Source organism: Hemicordylus capensis, chromosome 2 (assembly GCF_027244095.1).
Source record: "Hemicordylus capensis ecotype Gifberg chromosome 2, rHemCap1.1.pri, whole genome shotgun sequence".
NCBI classification, from domain to species: domain Eukaryota; kingdom Metazoa; phylum Chordata; class Lepidosauria; order Squamata; family Cordylidae; genus Hemicordylus; species Hemicordylus capensis.
Genome location: NC_069658.1, coordinates 71,976,042 through 71,995,787, shown reverse-complemented (window position 1 = coordinate 71,995,787; position 19,746 = coordinate 71,976,042). Strand labels below are relative to the sequence as shown.

The following is a 19,746-nucleotide window of genomic DNA, read 5'->3' as shown; positions in this document are numbered from 1 at the left end:
AACAGGCTTCAGGTGAATCACTTTGCCGCATTAAGTACTGGTAGCGGTGGTTCCGCTGCTGGCCGATACATGCATACGATTTCCAACCGTGCCAGCAGGCAGAGCAAACGCATCTTGTTATTACAAGCTCCTGCCTTTTAATAAACTAATTTAAAGCCCCACAGCCGGCTCGCCACTTAACAAACCCAAAAAGCATTTGTGCAAGGAAGAAGATTAAATGCAAAACAAAGCAGATTAAAAATCTGTTTTCCAGAATGCTAAACATTTTTTAAAAAATTGATTACACTGTGTGCGAGACTCGACTTGCAGTTTGCGGTCAGATTCAATTGATTTCGCCACTTCCCATACTTCAACAGCTGATGCCGCATCCCCTTCAACTATGAGTGGGGAGACTGCTTTCAGGGAGAATGGAGAGATCCAGCGCCGGGGCATCCGGCATAATATTCCGCGTGGAAACGGTTACCTGGAGCATCAAGGAGCCACTCCTTGTAATTCAATTAGTCAGGTTTTCAGAAGGTGGGGTTGGGGTCTTTCTGGCATGAGGGGCGGGGAGAAGGGAAAAGAAACGCCTCTTTTCGAGGGTCTGAATCCAATCGGCTTGGAGAGAATAAGGGGAAAAAAGCAATCTGTAAGCAAACAGCAGCCTGGGCTCTGACTGGCTGCTCCAGCAATCTTCCCCCACCCCGCAGCAAACTGCATGCAAAAATCCCACATGATCGAGCAACAGCGCCTTTGCTCCCAGCTAGCCGACTGCACCTCTTCCGTGCACACACACACGCACGCACAAAAGAGGGCTCCCAGGTCTGTCTCCTGACACACATACACATGTGGATGTGTATATATAGATCCCGTGTATACATCTATGCAGCTGTCTGTTGCACACAGACCTCCTCCAACCCTCTCGCCGCCTGGCTTTTCCTAGCCTGCTGCTGGATTTACACCCAGCGAAGAAACTGGTCATTGCAAAAGGGGGCGTGACTATTTAAAGATTTTCTCCCCCCTCACGTAAAATATTTTTTTCCCTCCCCCTTAGCAGACTTGACTTCTGTTCCTCCAATCCTTGGCGCCCTTTACAATCCCTGCCTGCCAGCCGCAGTATTCGAGTTTTATTGCATTTGCTTGCTGGAGGCGGCGGGGCGGGGGGGAGTGTGTGTGAGAGAGATTTCCCCGCTTCTTTCTGCGCCGGCTGCTGCTCGAGAGGGCTGGGAACAGCTGCCTGCCGGGCAAGACCCTGAAGGCTTCCCTCCTCTCCCCTCCCTTTCCTCTTCTCTCTCGCCCTCCTTCTAATGTAGTCATCTGCAGGGAGGTTTCCTTTCTCTCCTCCTCTTCTCTGCGCCCGCCCGGCTCTTTTGCAAAGTTGACGTTCCTGGGACTTGGACCTGCACTGTCCACACAGAGCGACTTGGCGAAGCCTGAAGGAAGGAGAGATCGTTGCCGCCTCCTCGCCTGGGGGCTCCAGCAGCTCCTGCCTTGGACCGAGGACGAGGCACCGCCTCAGCGAAGCAGCAGCACCGCCACAGGAGTTGGGGGGGAGCGCCTTCCTCGCTCTCCTCCCCCCGCCGCAGGCTGCTGCTGCTGCTGCTTCTTACGGACTCCTCCAGCAATTCGGTTTGCTACCCTCGGATTGCCAGCCTCCTCTAGCCTGCCGCCGCCAGTTCTGGGCTTGTGTGGATTCCTCTCGCTCCTTCATCCATCGCCCAGGAACAGGAAGGACGAGGAGGCTCCCCGGGAGAGCGAGAGCCCCCGCCACTCCGGCGGCTTCCCAACTCGAGCCAGCCCCGGGAGCGAGACGAGCGCCCAAAGTGGACTTTTCCTTCCCCAAAGGACTTCCTGCCGGCTCTGCTTAGCCGGCCTCGAAGCGCTCCCTCGCGCCAAAAGGCGGGAAGGAGGAGGAGGAGGAGGAGGAGAAGAAAGCCGCCGCGCAGAGAAAGAGAGAGAGAGAGAGAAGCACCAGGAGAGGCCAGGACAGCGGAGCCGCCCCTCAGCGGCGCTGGACGGGGGCAGGGCCGGTGCATGTCTCGCCCTGGGCTCAGCAGCACAGGACTCGCCGCCGTGCATGAGCTCCCTCCGCCGCCTGCTGCTGCTCTTGCCCGGCGCGGCTCCCAGCTCCCCCTGCCGGGGCGCGCAGGCTCCATAAGGATCTCTCCTCGGCACCAGATTTTTTTGAGGAGGGGGAATCTCCTCGTGGCCTTTCTCCTTGCGGGCACTTTTCTCTTTGTGTGTGTCTTGTGACTTTGAGGTGTGTGTCTCTCTCTCTCTCCTTTTTCTTTCTTTTTTTTTATTTTAAAAAATTGTGTCTTTAAAATATCCCTTGGTGTCCCCTTGTGTTGTCGTTGTTCGTCTTTTTTTCTTAAAACAACAACAAACCAAACCAAACGACAACAAATCCCTGTGCTGTGTCTTGTTGGCCGGGAGTGATGTTGCACGTGGAGATGTTGACGCTGGTCTTTCTGGTGCTCTGGATGTGCGTCTTCAGCCAGGATCCCAGCTCCAAAACGGTGGCTGATCGCTATGCCGTCTACTGGAACAGCACCAACCCCAGGTAAGACGGGCAGTCGGGGACCCAGTGCTGAGTGTTTGGCTGGGCCAGAAAGGAGCGATCTCGCCACGCTTAGCCCTGAGCGATCTTAGCCACGCTTAGCCTATGAGCAGCCTGCAGGGTTGCTCACAGCAGCATCTCCAGGAGTTGACTCCGAGGCTTCCCGTTTAGCTTTTGCATACTTAAAGGGGGAGCCAGAGTTGGGAAGTAGGATGGTTGGAGCACGAAGAAGCTCGGCATCCTCAAGTCGGGAGGTATCTGATTGCGAGACGTAGGCAGACTTTTCCTGCTCCTGTGTGTGCGGTTGTAGGGGCATCGCCCCATGTTCTTGTTTTCCTTTTAAATTCTGTATTGCATCAGTCCAGCAGCTGATTGTTTATAGTTCCCACACAGTGCCCTTGTCATCTTCACTAGGCGTCAGTAATTTGCAGTAAATTTTGCCCATGAAATCATGCATGCTCACAGTGTGTTTGTTTCTTTCAGTACCTTGGTACCATTTGTTGGGATAACTTTTTTTTTAAGAGCAGAGAAATTCCAGCCCCCTTTCCACTGAAACTTTTTGAACTTAGCTGAGTAGAGCCCCAGACTGATTCACTGTGTTGGGGCTTATGCCAGAGTGAATCTACCTTGATTTTATTTAATTGCATATGTTAATAATCTCCTTGTGCTGAAATTGAAAAGCTACTAGCCACATGTGGCACCTGTTCAGTGACAAGATTTCAGAAGTAATAAAGTTCTGGTACTGCTCTTCAGCTCCACTCCATCTGTTTGCCTGGGGTTAGGGTATGTCACTCTTATGTAAGCTGGTTAAATCAGGTTAACTGGGCAATGAAGCCCCCCGAGTTTCCAATGTTTCAATGCAATCAGATGATCCTGGACTTGGAAGTTTCCCATGGAAAAGGGCAGTTCCTCTTGCTCAAGCTGTCAGAGCAAATTCAAGTGCAATAGTTGGTGATGGTCTCACAATGCAAAGGAAATCTTCTGTGTATGGATGCTGAGTTGAGATAAAGCAGCCCTTGATTTTCATGCAGTGAATTAGCATCATTAGAAGAGATTGAGAGCAAGAGAGAGGTCACTCTGGTGGAGCAGACAATACTTAATAAAGCAAACTCAGCACGGAGTGACCAGTTAGGACTGTGTAAAATCAACCTTTATGTAGATTTATTTGTTCTTCTTGTCTTTAGTAGCAACTGTATGTGGAAATGAAAGCCAAGATGCTTTTGCTTCTAAACTTTCCTGTAAAACTTGCATGTGAATCATCAGATTAGGAAGTTTTGATTAGTGTTTTGCTGAACCTCTAAAAGTCTTCCTACATTTTAGTACAAGAAAACTACAGCCCCTTTCCACATATGATTTCTGTCTCTGTATAAATAAGGCATCTGAATTCTTTGAGTTTTTGGGGCTGGGTAGAAAGTTGCATTGTTAAAGCAGACTTGAACATTTCTTCTTCTAAACCACTGCCAGGTTACTTCATGTAAGTGTGAGGGCATTTTATCTTTTGTTATCTACGCCCTATGCTTCTGATACTGCTGCTTGGATCGAGATTAGCACATTGATTTTTGTTGCAGGTCTTGTGTTTTAATAGATCTGTGGTGGCTGCCAAATTCTGTTTTACTCTGCATTTGAAGGTGGTGTCAAACTAGACAGTGCCAAAGCAGAAAAACTCTGCTTGTTAAGTACCTTGAGCTTAGTATAGTCCAACATGTTAATTTTATGTGTGGCAATTTAAGCAAAACAGACATTAAGGAAGGGTGACAATGGACAGAATTGCATCAACTTAATTTTCTTGGTGATTATTACTAAACTGTTGTGCTTTCAGAAGCTGTCACCTCTCTTCCATCATATCACAGACAAAACTGTAGCCAAAAAGCTTCAGGTTAAAATTAGGCAACTGTTGTAACAGGCAGAGCTCTGGAGGCATATTTTACAATCTATCTTTGTTTTTGAGTGACTGCTCTATCAGAGTCTCTTAGAACAAAAGTTGCAAATCGAGATATGTATTTCTTGGAAATGGTGAAATAATAAACTCAATTCGCCCCCTCTACTTGTGAAAACGGAAATGTTTGCTGATTTGAGTTTGACCAAATGGCTTGCACATGTTGCTCGTTTGCTTAAATCAAAGCATGCTATTAAATGTTTGGCTTCCCTGCCTGTTATGGTATTAATTAAACATGTGATGTGTAGGTATAATACTTCAGTATAAATAATCCATAGAACAGTGAGGTCAGAACTAGAGTATTTAAACCAATGAACCCAGAAAGCACCCATTTAACTAAGAACTTTTGTGCAAACTGTGAAGAAAAAGTCTGATTTTTTAAAAAAATATATAATATACAATAATGAGTTTAGAACTCCATAAAGTTAGTATTGGTGGGAGGAAAATCCGTCTACCAAGCATCTAGGAAACTGTGCTCATATATACAAAATGTCTTAAGCTATGGTGGACTTCTCAAGCCTTAAATATAAGATCATGGTGAAGTTTATAAGGGTTTTCTTTTCTAAATTTGTTAACGTATGTATTTATTATGCACTACAATGTTCACAGTCAGCTGTGCTGAAGCTGATAAACCTTTCTTTAGAGAGATGCTAGACATTTTAAAGAAAACTTGCCATGTATTTCTATAATTCATGGGTTGGAATCGGAAGGACTGAACCCATGATGGTCTTAACTATTTTTGTAAAGGTTTCATCACCGGTCACAAGAATTAGCATTTAAAAAAATTATCATAAGGGGCAAATTTGAGGAATGAAAGGTAGATATTTGTCAATAATACTTGACAAGCAAAATATTAGTTCTTCATATTGATTTTTTATAATGAGGGAACCTCAAAAGTATTCAGCCCCTGAGAATCAGTTTAAATACAAAAACTAGAATTCCATAAAATAGAATAAAATTGAGTTATACCTTAAGTTTTATACTAGAGTTTATGAAGTCTCATGTGCACTTCCATATAGGACATCAAAAAAAACATTCAAATTAATGAAACTAACAGAATGCTGAGTTGTACCAATTCCACCAAGAACAACTTCTGCTTAATTATTTTAAAAAAGAAATATATAGGCCACAATCAAACACATGGTTATTTATTATCATCATCATCATCAGCTGCAATTAAGACTTACTGTGTTATAAAAAGTATATTAAAATAATTGTGAGAAGCTTTTCTTTCAGTAGTATCTGAATATAAAAAAATCAAGTCTCTATCATGAAAGCAAAGCAATTATTTTAAAAAGTTGTAACTAGTATTACTTTCTCTCTAAGGTTACAACAAAATAGTAATAATTACTGTGAGAAAGTGGTTACAGAATTAAAATTTTGTTATACATGCAATATTAGACTAATATTTTGTTGCTTAAGATATTTGAAAAGTCCCTAAAAGTATATTGTGCATAGTTTTGAAAAAGTAAAGGAGTGTTTGTGCACCTTTAAAAGCTATTAGATCTCTGTCTCCGCCTGTATGCTAGATTCTGAAATGTACACAGGACATAGGAATTCTGTTTGGAGCTTTTCTGCAATCATTAGGCAGTTCTGAGAGTTGCAATATACATCTTTGTCTGTTGTGTTTCTGGAGAATTGTGGTAAAATGATCTCTTTGGCCCATTCGTAGGGCTTCATCCTTAAAACACTTAGTATGTCAGACAAAGACTTTGATACTGCAGATGTGGCAATATCCGCAATGCTGTTTATATTCTATAGTATTTGCGGGATTGTACCTCTAAACTACATCCAGATAGTTTCATAAAAATCTGTTAAGACTTTCTGCTCATAAAAGTTACTGCACTAAAGTTAAACATGTATGAAAACTTAGAACATTTGTATTCCTATAAATGTTTAGAAATGTTTCGATATCATTTATTCCTATAAAGAGGATATGAATATATTTCTAAATATGCATGTGAACAGATGTGGGAATGAAAATTAGACTTTTAACACAATTTTAATGACATAAATTTCTGCCAAATTAGAACCAGTAAGCAATGCAATCCTACATATATTTACTCAGAAATAAACCCTTCTATGTTCAAGAAAGCTTACTCTTGCGCCAGTGTGTATATGATTGCAGTCAGATGCACTCATATTGGTTACCACAAATATTCCTTTATCTGGGTTTTTATGGGTGGGACTATAAAACGATAAACTATACACAACTATAAAATGAGTTGAGCGTAATTCTTCCGTTTCTGTTCCAGTTTTGTTTTTGTTGCAATAAATAAATCCCGAACAAAGGTTAAGTGCAAAGCTTAAGTTGAATCTTGCACTTAACTTACCAGTTGACATCATTGCCTTAGATGCCTACCAGAAGTATGTCCACAAGGTGCTTAACTCTTCTTAAAAGCCAGGGCACTTACCTAGTTGGTGTTCTAGTGGGTTTGGTGAATTTTGGACATAATTGGATGTTCATTAGATTCTCTAAATTCTACGTTGTTTCTGGATATATTAATAAGATGATTGTATAATGAGAGATGGCTGTGTGACTGAGTGGCCAGACATTGCCTTGTTTTGCTCTATCCTATGAATGTCTATTCAGAAGTGAATCATACCAAAATACTTATTCCCATGTATATGCACGTAGAATCTGTAGCCTACCGTTCCCAAGTAAAGTCTTCATAGGATGGCATTGTTCGTTTCTTAAGAACGACTGCTTTGAATCTGCAGTAGCTGTGTGCAGTGTTATGACCCTAGCAGTATCTATATACAAAAAGCATTGGTGCATTTTCTTGGATAAAATATACCTTACTTTATTTGGTAGCTAAAAGCTGGAGAGACCAAGATCTCCAGCCTAGTACATGCCTTTTGATTGAGAGTGGAATAACACTCAGCTCATTACATGTAATTTGGCTGATCCCTGTGGCTCTGAAAGCCCTTTGCTGATTTAAAAATGGCATACAAAAAGTCTCCCTTGAAAACCTATCCAGTAAGCAATAGTTGTATAGGTTTTTATCTTTCAAAGAGATGATACTGACCAGAAGATAACTTATCTGCCTGCTTCTCTTCTCATTTTATTCTTTTACAAATATCCTTAATGGAGATATACCAATGTGTTGGGCACAATGCCTTGATTTACTGTCAGGAAAAGACAGCTAAAGATGCTCCTGACTGTCTTTTTTCCCATCTACCAGTTCCATGCTGGGGTGAGAAAATGAATGAATATAGTGAGTCCATCATGTGATGTTCAGCCAAACAAGATAAGGAACAATGTTTCTCAGCTAAGCTGAAAAAGTAGTCTAGTTGCACAAAATCTGTTCTTCTTACAGAAGCATTTGTTAGCTTGGTCATAACATCTGTTTTTCATTGTTTCAAAACTAAATAATTGCACAATTCAATAAGTTAAAAACTTAAGTGTTAATGAGGCTTGTTTCAATGAAATAGTTAGGTTTGCACTTAAATATCTCCCCAACTGAAATCAGTGCAACTTAAGTGTTCAGCTTTGGCTACATCATCTCTTGTATTTATGGAGTGAGTGTTTTAGTTGATAGCTATTCCTTAATTATTTTATATCTTATTGTATGTAATACATGTGAAACTATAGGCCTCTGCATTTGCTTTTTAAAAGATTGCACAGTATAAAATGCACTATTTTGCTAATATCTGAAGTACTTTAAAATTACTGCAAGAATAGTTGGTACAAAGACTTTGAACAAAGAGGTAGTAGCTTTTCCAGAAGTTATTAGCTTTTAGGTGTATGAGTTTTTATTAGCTTTTATTGAATTACTAAAGAAACAGATTTAAAGATTCTATATATCATTCTTCAACTCCTAGCATTGTTTTAACTGATTCTTTCAGAAAATCAGAATGATGTATATGGTTTTGAGAACTGTTTCCTGTTATATACACTTTTCTTCCTTTTGTGTTTAAACATGTAGTCACTGAAAAAAAAAAGATGAGTTTATAAGATAAATGTTTTAAAAACCACTTTCCAGTGATATATTACAGCTATTGATATATAACCCCACTGCAATAGACATCACCGTAACTATATGCGAAATTCAACATTCACATTGTTAGGCTTCCAACATTCTCAACAATATTAATGTGCTTAGTTATAGGCTATAGTAGAAGCCTACTAGTTGAGAAGTCTTTTCAAATTCTTGTATAAGTTCATTTTTTAAAAAAAGCAGAAGTACTGATGAGGATATTATCTCTGTGGAATAAGTAACTTGAAAAGAAACTGAACAATATTCTTCTGTAAAGTGATTAATACTAATACACTAATCGTAGAGATAGAATTAAAAATCTGCCTTCTATTTTCTTGAGAAACGTCTTTTATATATTTGACAGATGATAGATTGATGAAAATATACTGTTAAATCTTATTTTTCATTCGTGGAAAATAAGCATTCATCTAAGTCGAATTTTCATTCTTAAAACTTGCTGAAATAGATACAGCTGTAAATTTGAAATAAAACTTGTTAACTTTTATTTCTTCTTCCTAAAAGCCCTTGTCCTCCATACATAAGGTGGGCAGCCAATATCTTTCTCATAACAAAATACAGTGAAAACAGGGAGTACTGGGAAATAAACAAAGGCCTTAAACAATTCAGCAATTGTGGTTAAAACTCTGTATGGCTAACCTAGGATCCAGTGGGTGATATGTGCACCCATATCAGCTGGTATCTTTTTCATTAGATGAACTCCTTGGTTATATATTGATTGCGAATTTGATGCAAGAGCTGTTCGAACAAGAAATGCTGCTATTATGCACTGGTGGTTAATCCTCAAGCTCCTTCACCCAAACTTTGAAGTTTAAAGTGCAGATTTCTCAGGATTTGGGAAGAGGGGCACCATGAATGGGGAAACCATGGAAGAAAATAGAATGGTAGCCGTAGATAGCCAGTGTCTCTTAGCAGTATTGTTGCGTGTTTAGCTGTTCAATAACCACTCATTCAGCTAACAGGAACTGTTAAATGACCAAGAAATGACCAAGAAAGCATTATCCATATCTTATCTATTCTGTTATCTTATGTTATCTGTCCTACATCTTTTTATTTGTATGTATTTATTTATACATGCACAGAGTTTCCAGGCAATGAACTGTGTGAGCAAACTGCTGGTGCCGTTTCCAAGGCTAGTTTTTACCTATCCATTAAGGTTCAGTTCCTGTTGAGATCTTTTTGAAACCTCCATTTTGGTTGACTTCACTTGATTCAGGTCTTCTAGCAGCAAAATGGGGGTGGAAAGACTTGAGAGGACTAAAACGTTTTATATTTGACATAAAACCTTTAACAATAGGAGATAATGTGAGGCTCTATTTTTCTTTGATCGTTGAGTTTGTTAAAATTGTTCTGCTGAAATTTATAGCATAGTTTATCACAACATTTTAATTTAAATATGTCCATTTTGGTGTTTCATACCTTCATGATATGTTTGGTATATATATTTTTTTGCAATATTTCTGCTGCTTGTTAGAAGTATAGATATATTTTCCTATATGAAAAATGATTTCTGTAAAGTGTTGAAAATAATCTTTCTACACTGAGCACTCTTTATGCTATGTTCAGATTATGCAGTATACCTCCCCGCCCCGTGATAAGTCACCATAGTCTTTGGATTTTTACAGTAAAGTTTCATACATTTAAATTTGTAGTTTGGAACTGCCATTCCTTGCTCTCCAAATGTCATTGTTCTATCTTACAGAGAAATCATTTTCAATTACTTCAATAGCACTCACTTTATAATCTGGTGATTGGTTTTGGCTTTTAATTTCTTACATTTTGATTAAAAAAGCCTGTTTGGCTTGCCTACTATTCTTATTGTAGAAGAACTGAATATTAGCTATTACTGTTGTTGTTTGACAACTTTCAATGATTGCCTATTTCTATCATGCCAAGAAGTGTTATCCAAAGATGGTAACAGTACTTATATCATAACATAATTAGTATGTATTCATACAATCCATTTTGAAATATCTCAGTCCAAATCAGCTTTTTCAGTGGACATGAGTTATGTACCTGTTTCAGTATATGTTCAGGTTAGATTGGTCCACAGCTGCGATGCAATGATTGGAAAGTTGGTTTGTTTGTGCTGAAAAATGGTTGTGTGAATTCACCCTTGGAAATATGAATTATTGGTTTGTAAAATTGCAATTGTTTATCATACTACCTTTGTTAGAATTCTAAAGTGGTATGTAACCTGTGGTGACCCATATTCAAAAATCAAAGAGTGATTCCAGCTCTAGTAATGCAAACATGTTTGAGTGTGTGTGTGTGCACACGCGCGTAACACAATCCTTTGTTTAGTATTCTTGTTGCTCGTTTGACAACTCCATGGATATGGAAAGCTTTAGCAGTAAAAGAATTGAAGATTGTGGTATTTTAGCATACCACCGTGTGTGGTTTTTTGTTTGTTTTTTTGAGAGGAAAATACCATGTACTGTATCTTTCAAAAATGGCGGATTTCTGTGAGTTAGCAGTTTGGTTAATTCAGGAATATATACTGGTTATCCTGAATAGCGTGAGATGCATCTTGCATAGGTTGAGAGAATGTAGTTGCAAGCTACTTTATTAATACTATGTTTAGCAAAAACAAAAAGCTGCTCAAATATTTAGAAACATCATTGCCTGCTGAAAAAGTGGACTTAATCAGATGGGATTTATCAGTACTGTTTGCAACCGATTGTTTCATGAAGGAGGGAGATAAAGAGAGATTCTAGTATGTGAAAAAAGTGACCATCTGACACAGTGTAGCTTGGTCACTCTATTGGCACATAAAGTGCCTTAAGCCACCAGAATGGCAAACGGCATTTTTTAATGTTACTGATATGAAAGCCGTCTGGATGTGGCATAGTACTTGACAATACAGCTTCCTCTTTTAAAGTCATAAACATAGAGTAAGGAATTATGTTTGATATATCCAGGGAATTTGTAAAATGCTGCATAGATTTTCTCCCTCTTGGGCTAGGACTTTGTGGTCATTCTTCATAGAGACCCCCTTTGCAGAATAACTTCATTGATGTGGTGGCAAAGGATAGAAGGAAAGATTCCTGCAATGATAATGATTTTGGTATTGTAGCCTTTATTTGGAGGAGGAGAGATTAATTTTAAACAAGAAACAAAACACATCTAAATTTGGTCCTTTCTCTTCTCCACATGAGAACATTATCTTTTTCTGCTTGCATATATTGTTCTTGATAAACTCTTCAGACACAGAGCTCGAAAAAGATATAGTATTCCACGTATGGCAACCGTCTGGTTTATTTGTTTACTCTTGTTGGTTCAATACATTTTACATCTTTGTACCATTCTTTAGAGGCTTTGCTTTTTAAAAATTAGTGATCCATCACTAAGAGGGGTACAGTACAAGTGGTGGTGTTCCTGACGGGTTTTGTGCCAAGCAACAGGAAATAATAGGGATACAAGAGCTGCCAAAAGTGTGTCTCCCAATCGCTAATTAGGCGAAAAGTACCTCAACAACCAGAAGGGCTGGCATGGCAGGCAAAGAGAGACTTCTTCTAATATTGAGTAAATAATATTGAAAGACAAACTAAACAGACATGATAGCCAGCAGTAGTTAACAAGTTTATTTAGGGTTTCCCTTTTAGTTAGCCAGTTTCTAAAATGTAGAATGCCCTAGTGGGTTAGTGAAGAAAATGGTTGTCTTGCTGCTTTTATCATCTGTTCCTTGCACTGTCACAACATCAACTAAGAAATGTATAACTATAATGTTACTAAAGAGGAAGCAGCATAGATGCTCTTTCCAAAATCTGGGTAATAAACTATGAAAGTAAACTAACAGTGGGGTTTTTTGTTTTTTGTTTTGTTTTTGGTGCTTCTGGTATCCAATCTGGTGCCAATCCCTCTTGGCATAGACCCCATCATGGCTGTGGTGTCCATAATTAGCACATTTTCAATAACATTTATGGGAAGGAAGGCAAGGGACACTTTCAGAACTATAGCTGTCATGGGAACAATACAGCACCAATTGCATACTGCTCTGTCACCAATTTCGGCTTGGCAACAAAGGAAAACACCACTGTAGAATACGTGGCGTGCTATACATAAAATTTGATTGGATGAACAAAACAATACTAAAAAAAGTTAATTCCTGATTTGTTATTCTTTATTTCTAAAAAACAAAACAAACCCAGGTTGATCCTTGAGGGTTTTTTTAAAAAAAAATCAATTTATTTATTCTCCTATATACTTGCTGACTGATGGTACATTCACAAATGTGGAGATCATATTTCTATTTGAATGTATTTTAAAGTAATTTAAAGCTCTTTTTTTGCAAAACTGCAATCTTAGCGTAAATATTTCATGGTGTTAAGTACCCTGAAGTGTATTTAAATGGTTAAAATGCTTAATACTTATCTATTTGAATGGACTGTGAAATATCTCATTTCTGTTGCTTGCATCTATAAAAAACAAGTATTTCTGTTCTGTATTTTGCTGTATTACTTACAGGTTGATCAAGACCATTTTAAGTTAGCGTTAATTAAGACATTAAGGCCAGGATTCAAAGCACTCATGGAGAAGCAATTGATTTTTCCTTCCATCTGCACCCCCTCATTCAAATGCCGGTTTGAAAAGTCCCTAACTATCAGGGTGTGGGTGCATGCACACCCATGTGCGTGCGTGCATGCGCACACACACACACACACACACACACAGCTGCAGTCAGAAAGCAGGGCCTGAAAAAATGTGTGTGCTTGTAGAAAAATACAATGTGTGACTCTTTGGATCCTTTCTTTAATCTGTAGTGTACTTGCTGTAAGGTACAATGTATACATTCCTTTTGTACTTGAAAACTATTTTGAATTTGCAAAATACATGCAGAGCCATTTATGAAAATGTGTATGCGTTCCACATTTTTGTTAGTAAAATATCCAGTTTGGCATGTATTTTACTAACAAACATTGTAGTTTACTCATGTCCAATACATGACATGAGTTTTTGTGCTTGGCTGGTATTTAGTAACAGATTTTCAAATACAAATGGAACACATGAAGTAACCCTAAATAGCTAATCTTTCCAGGCTGTGAAAAGCGATAACTGCTGGACACCAGTGATATTTGAAGATGAGTCTTTCACTTACAGAAAGTAGCCAAATTGGAGATTCTCAAATTCAAAAACATGTAAGCCACTCAGTCCTCTTATTATCCTAAGTATTATCACTTCCTTAGTGCACAAACTGCATGAAAATTTAAACGCAATATAATATTGCAGCATACCTCTGAGAATTTCCATTGATGCCCTGATCTACTAATATTGTGGAAGGTTGCTATTAAAGTAGGTGACTTACCTTCCAAGGGTAACTGAAAGAGTTGATGAGCGTTCCAGTTAACTCGTAGTGATTTCCCACACTACTGTAGTGTGTTTGCATATTTGCTGGTCTTGGATAGAGTTAATATATAATGGGACTTTGGGGTTTAATGTGGATGTAGGTCTGGTCTACACCTTTTGGATGGAGGTGAGGTGTGATCCTAGTGATTTATACACATGTGTTTATCTTTAGCTTGAAGATATTTATTGAAAGATTTTTTTTAATCTAGGTGGTCAACCTGAGGCTTTCCAGCTGTTGGACTAAAACTCCCATAATCTCCATCCTCAAATTGCTGAGGATAATGGGAATTGTAGTCTTACAGCAGCAGGAACATTTCTAGAAGGCTCTTTTGTCTTGCTGCTTCTCCGGAATTGAGGGTATGCATTCACATATCCAGATGTACCCCAAAGTCCCTGCGAGCTATCGAGGAGCACGTCACACATGATTCAAGTTTTTCATTGTGCCTTAGAGAGTACCCCGATCTATGCTCGGGGTAAAAAAATTCCACTTTTTGTGTCTGTTTTTAAAAAAATGCAAATTCAAACTCTTGGTAAAGCCTCGCAGTAAACCTGCAGTAAAGCCTGCTGTCTGAAAATGTTCCAGGAGAACCTCAGGTTGGCCACCCCTGATCTAGAATCGGTTCTTGGAATATTATTGTTCTTGGTTCAGTCGTGTCTCAGCTGCAGAGGATAAGCTGGTGGGAGAGGAATAACCACAATGTTTGATATGTTGGATGTGGGTCCTTCTGTTGGTTATGCAGTTTACAGATACAAATGACAAAATGGAAAGAATGTTTGGTCCAGCCTAGTAACTCAGAAAAGCAATAGACTCTGTCTTTCCCCCCACTGATCTAATGCATCACTGAGAATTTTAGAGTTTCAAGGCCAGCCATTTCTGGCAGGGTCTTAATTGTAAGACTGTGCATTAATAACTAATGCATCTGTGCAGTAGAGGTGTCACTTTTTTTGTTCCTGGAGTTATGTTCTGGTAGTCAACCCTTTTTCTATTACTGATTATTGTGTTTATATATGTTAATTAGACTTGCTTCTTAGTGACAAATAGCATACAGTGGATTTCACCCTACAAGTATAACTATAATTGGGGCTGCTGGGCAAATAAGGGTGCAAAGATGCAAATGATGTAGTGTGCTGCCAAGTGCTTTGTTGTTTTGCTGACTGAGAGAGGGCTAGAAATATTTCTCCCCCCAAAATTATGTTTTGTGACTAATTGAAAGATACTGAAAAGATACTGAAAGATACAGGGAAGATAAAAATCATGAAAGGTGATTTTAGATTATGAAATGAAGCTAGGGTGAAGTAGCCCATATGAATAAGAAATTTTAGGTCAGCTTTCATTATTGCAGCAGATTTCTTTTGCTGTGATAACTGTGCTGCCTTCAACAGGAATCTTGCACAGTGCAGTGACCTCTTAGTGGATGTTGTTGCGTGCTAAGTCCCAAAGTACAAAATGAAATTGGTTCAGTGAATTTCACCTGCTTGTGATGGCCTGGATGCTGAAAAGAATATATTTGAAAGTAGCTATATTCTTGTGACACTTGCTGGATAATCTCCCCTCCCCCCTTCTTTTTGTTTGTTGGCAGTCCATGTGCTACAGATTTTGTAAGAAGTTAACTTCCAGATGTAGCCAGGACACACACATTTCATAAAACTGTCAGGAATGCATTTGGCACAGTGCAGTTTGACACATTTTAATAGCACAATATAATTGGAATGTGCAAATCATGCACTGAAGATTGTTCTTGACTAGGTGTATTTGTGTTGTATCTTAAACTATCACTGATGTAATATTTGATAGAAATGGTAATATAAAGACAAACCATAACATGCTGGTGATATGTTTATGTGTTCTAGAGATCACATGAGGTGTACAAGTGCTTACAGTATAGTTCCAACTTAGATTAGATAGCAAATGATTGGCACATTACCACAATTAAGAAGATAAAACAGTTAACTGGAAGTTCTGTGTACATTTGTTTTCTTAAGGAGGATTACTTATAAAATTTGAAGCCAACAGCAAGCATTGTGCCTCCAGATTGAAATGCAAATAATTCACTTGCCAAGAACACTTTTTATAGAGTGCGTTAATACAAGTTACGTTAGTCCACTGTGTGCTCTTCAATAGCATATCATGAAGCAAATTCCTCTTAGTTTTTCAGGTCTGTCAGTGAATGAACGGAATTTTATAGTTTATAGTAAAGTGGCAGAATAGTTTTTCATTTTTTAATATTGGTTGTCATGGCCTTTTTAGAAGAAACCATTTGGAGGAGTTCACAAGCACTTGTTTTTCAGTGAATAGTTTAGAGCTAATATAATTTTATTAAACTAGTGGTGCATTGATGTAGATTTTAGTACCCACTGCTTCTGTGGGTAAATCAGTCATTGTGTGCCTTTGACAGTGAAGCATTTTGTACTGTATTTTATAAATAAAGGAAGAAAGGCTAAAATTACTTGGTATATGCATTTTTATACATCCAATGAGATATGTTTGTAGTATTAAAAAACATACAAATCCCATTAACCTATATTTCATTGCTCGGCTAATTGGTATAGATGAAGTTCCTTCAGAATGAATGTTTTATCCTTGCAACCTTAACTTGATTTTCTTTCTCTTTTTTCATATTGCTAAACAATTACAAACAATATTCATTTTGTTAATTACGACTGAAGTAGGAAATCTATCTAAGAAGGCAGTTGGACTTCAACAAAGGTGAAAAAGAAGGAAGCTATGAGGTTGACAAAAAGCTAAGTAAATTATCTGCATTGCTTTCCCCTGTATCTTTCCCTGAAAGATTTTGTATGAATAATCATACCTTAAATATGTTTTACAGGGCATTAGGTTTTCAAAGTCAAAAAGAGGTGACAAGAAATAAAGTCCTAGAGCTATCTGACAAATTTAATAATTAACAAGTAATCTCATCTCGAGGTGGCTTATACTTGAGAGTTCTTAAAGAGTTCAGATGTGAAATTGCTGATCTTCTAAACAAAAATATGCAATTTGTCAGTAAGGATTAGAAAATGGACAGCATCAGATCAGTTTTTAAAAACAATCCAGTGGAGAGTTAGGACATTACAAGTTGGTTAGTCTAATATGTTTCGCAAGTAAATTGGTAGAAAGCATGATTAAAACTATAGGTTCACATTCTGTGCAGTCTCAACACCGTCTCAAAGCTCAACCAGGGTGTTGCTGAGCAGCCAAATGCTGGGGGAGGAGGGAGCAATTTTTGCTGCTCTTTCCTCCTTCCAAAAATACTTCTTGACTTCAGAAATATTGCTCTGAGGGTTGAATGACTTTCAGAAACATATTTCTGAAGCAAAAAGGTGCATTTGGTGGGAGAAGGCAGCAGCAAAAATTGCTGTCTCCTACCCCTCTATGCTCATTTGCCTGCTCAATAACACACTAGCTGAGCTTCAAGATGGCATTTCTGTAGGCAGGCTGTTCTGTTCCATGCTTAACTTGCTGCGGTGGGGCCTCCAAAGGCCTTAAGGTACAGGCTTCAAAATTACCTAGGTGCACCTCTGTGTATAGAAGATAAATACTAGAGTGGCTTCGACAACTCTACTGAAAACAGTGAGGCTATTCCCATGATCAGCTGAAATTGGGCTAGGGGAGCCTAGCCCGATTTCGGCTGATCGTGGGAGCCACTGGGCTTGCAGGCGAGCCGGTTGCCTCCCGGCAGTTAATCAAACAACCCCTCCCCTTAAACCAGGTTTGCGGAGCAAGTGCTCCGCAAACCCATTTTTAAAAATCGTGAGTAGCCGCAGTGCAGCTCCGTGCCACGGCTACTCATGAGTAGACCCCTGGAGGGGAGGTGAAAAGCCGCCTCCCGGCTCTGGGGGCCTTGCAGGGCATACTGCAAGACTCGCGCAGGGCATACTGGAGCTTCCAGGGGCCACGATCCTCCCAGCCCCCACTGGCTCCATCACGGAGCCGGCAGTCGTGTGGGTGGCCAATCCGGCCGCCCAGGGCTCCCGCCCTGCTCATCTGTGGGGAGAGTGGGCTTACCTTCCCAAACTGGGTCTCACTGATCGTGAGACTTGGCTCAGTGAGTGTAATAAGTGTAGCTTTGAAAGTAATGCTGCCTCTTGGTTGCCTTGGCTTGTAATAACTTCAGGGAGGGGTCACCTCCATCCCTCACTTTCCCATTGGCCCATGCTGCTGCTACTGCTGCCACTTACCCTCTCTCTCCTGCTACTGGAAAGCTGACCCAGGCAGCTGTGCAGAGTAGGGAAGTAGTGATGGGAACTGGACACAGGGCTGTCCTGAGGACATGGCAAGCACAGTGACTGCCCAGGACCCCAATCTTTTAACCCCCATTAGAATTAACTGGAGGGGGCCCCTGCACTGGCTGATTTGCCCCAGGCCCCTCCAGGGCTCTCTGAGGACAGCCCTGACTGGACACGTGTCCAATACTGGACGTGTGTCCAGTATTGTTCTGATGAGGGCATTGATGTGTGGAGCTCCCTTTGTGTCTCTTAGCCTCTTAAGATGACTACTGCCTCTTAAGGTAAAATGGAGAGTGAGTTGGCCACATATATGGCTTTCATGGCCTTAGCCACTCGAACACGGTGCAGTGCTGTAAGATGTTGGTACATTACTAATTCTTCTTGTTCTCATTTGGGGCTAGTGCAAGTAAGGGGAAATTGGATTTCTATCTTCTGGTAACTTGGCTTTCCAAGATCTTCTTTACTGTTATGGAACAACCAATAAACGTATGCCCTAACTGGACCCTATTTGTCACAATCTTGGCAAATGTAAACGAGGGAGTGTATATATCCAAGATCTGCCTGTGTCTGAACAGGCTCTATAATTAATACCTGTCTAAAACTCCCTTGTAGTATCCATTTGATATAACTGTGGCTTGTGTGTGCAACTCCTCAAGACAAACAGAACTTCTTAAAATAAAATTAAGGAAGTCAAGCAGACTTTCTGACTCAATAGTTAAATGTTTCTTAAGGATATTTCCCACATGCTTCATTTGCTTAGTGTTTTACTTTGGATATATTTTGTTTTTTGTTATAAAACCTTTTCCTTTTTACTGTGATTTGCAGCCTTAAAAATGACTTTTTTGTGGTTATAAGGTGTTCTACAACCTTCTCAGTGTTCATGGCCTAGCTTCTGAAGAAATGATAACAAAATCTCATTGGGAGTGGAGTTCTTATTAAATCAACATGAGTGTTTTCCTCATTAAGAACTGTGAATTGGATATTTCCTTTTTGAGTATGCTGTGTGGAAAAGATACATTACTTGTAAGAATGGATAAAGGTGGAAAAAATTAGGCTGCTGTTAGCTTTTCAGAAATAGACCAAAATAAGTGACATATGTGCAATATATCACACACAAAAGGGATAATCGCATTGTACTTTGGAGCTGTAGGATGGCCTTTTATTTTGGAAATCATCAAACTTTTACCCCACAACTTTTATACTACATTCTTGTTCAGGCACCATATGTGAATGAAAACAGATTTCTCTGTGCTTGTTCCTACTTGGATGGAGGATTACATGCCAAACACATATTCTGTGTAAGCAACTTTCCAGTTCATCAGCCAGAACTGCACATATGTAGCTCCCAGCAGATAACTGGTGATAGTGATGATCAGTTGTTTGAGAGCAAGAGAGGTCTTCCCCTATTTCTTCCTAATAATAGGTTTGATTGCAATTTAATCTGGTTGGTCTACAAATGTGCAGCCTCAGCTGCTGTCCATGCATACAGTTGCTGTATTATCCAAAATATATGGTCTGTGACCATAATAAAGAATAATTGATATTGCTTTTATTGCCAATAAATACTTGTGAATAGATTTGAGATATGAGGTGATTTTAAAAACATGTTTTATTTAAGTTTACCTATCTTATCATGAGATTTCATGAAAAAGATATACTTGAAATACGTACTGCACATATGTACACGCACACTCAAATCCCAG

At 39.5% G+C, this 19,746-nt stretch overlaps 1 protein-coding gene across 2 annotated transcripts in view; it reads left to right on the top strand.

The window, feature by feature from the left end:
- Positions 1–726: 726 nt before the first annotated feature.
- The window catches only part of EFNA5 (ephrin A5), a 339,455-nt gene continuing 320,435 nt past the window's right edge, over positions 727–19,746 (top strand). For both annotated transcript variants that reach the window (XM_053298052.1, XM_053298051.1), the window contains exon 1: positions 727–2,542. In XM_053298052.1, the coding sequence (XP_053154027.1) occupies positions 2,418–2,542 (125 nt within the window). In that variant the 5' untranslated portion in view covers positions 727–2,417. The remainder of the gene's footprint in view (positions 2,543–19,746) is intronic.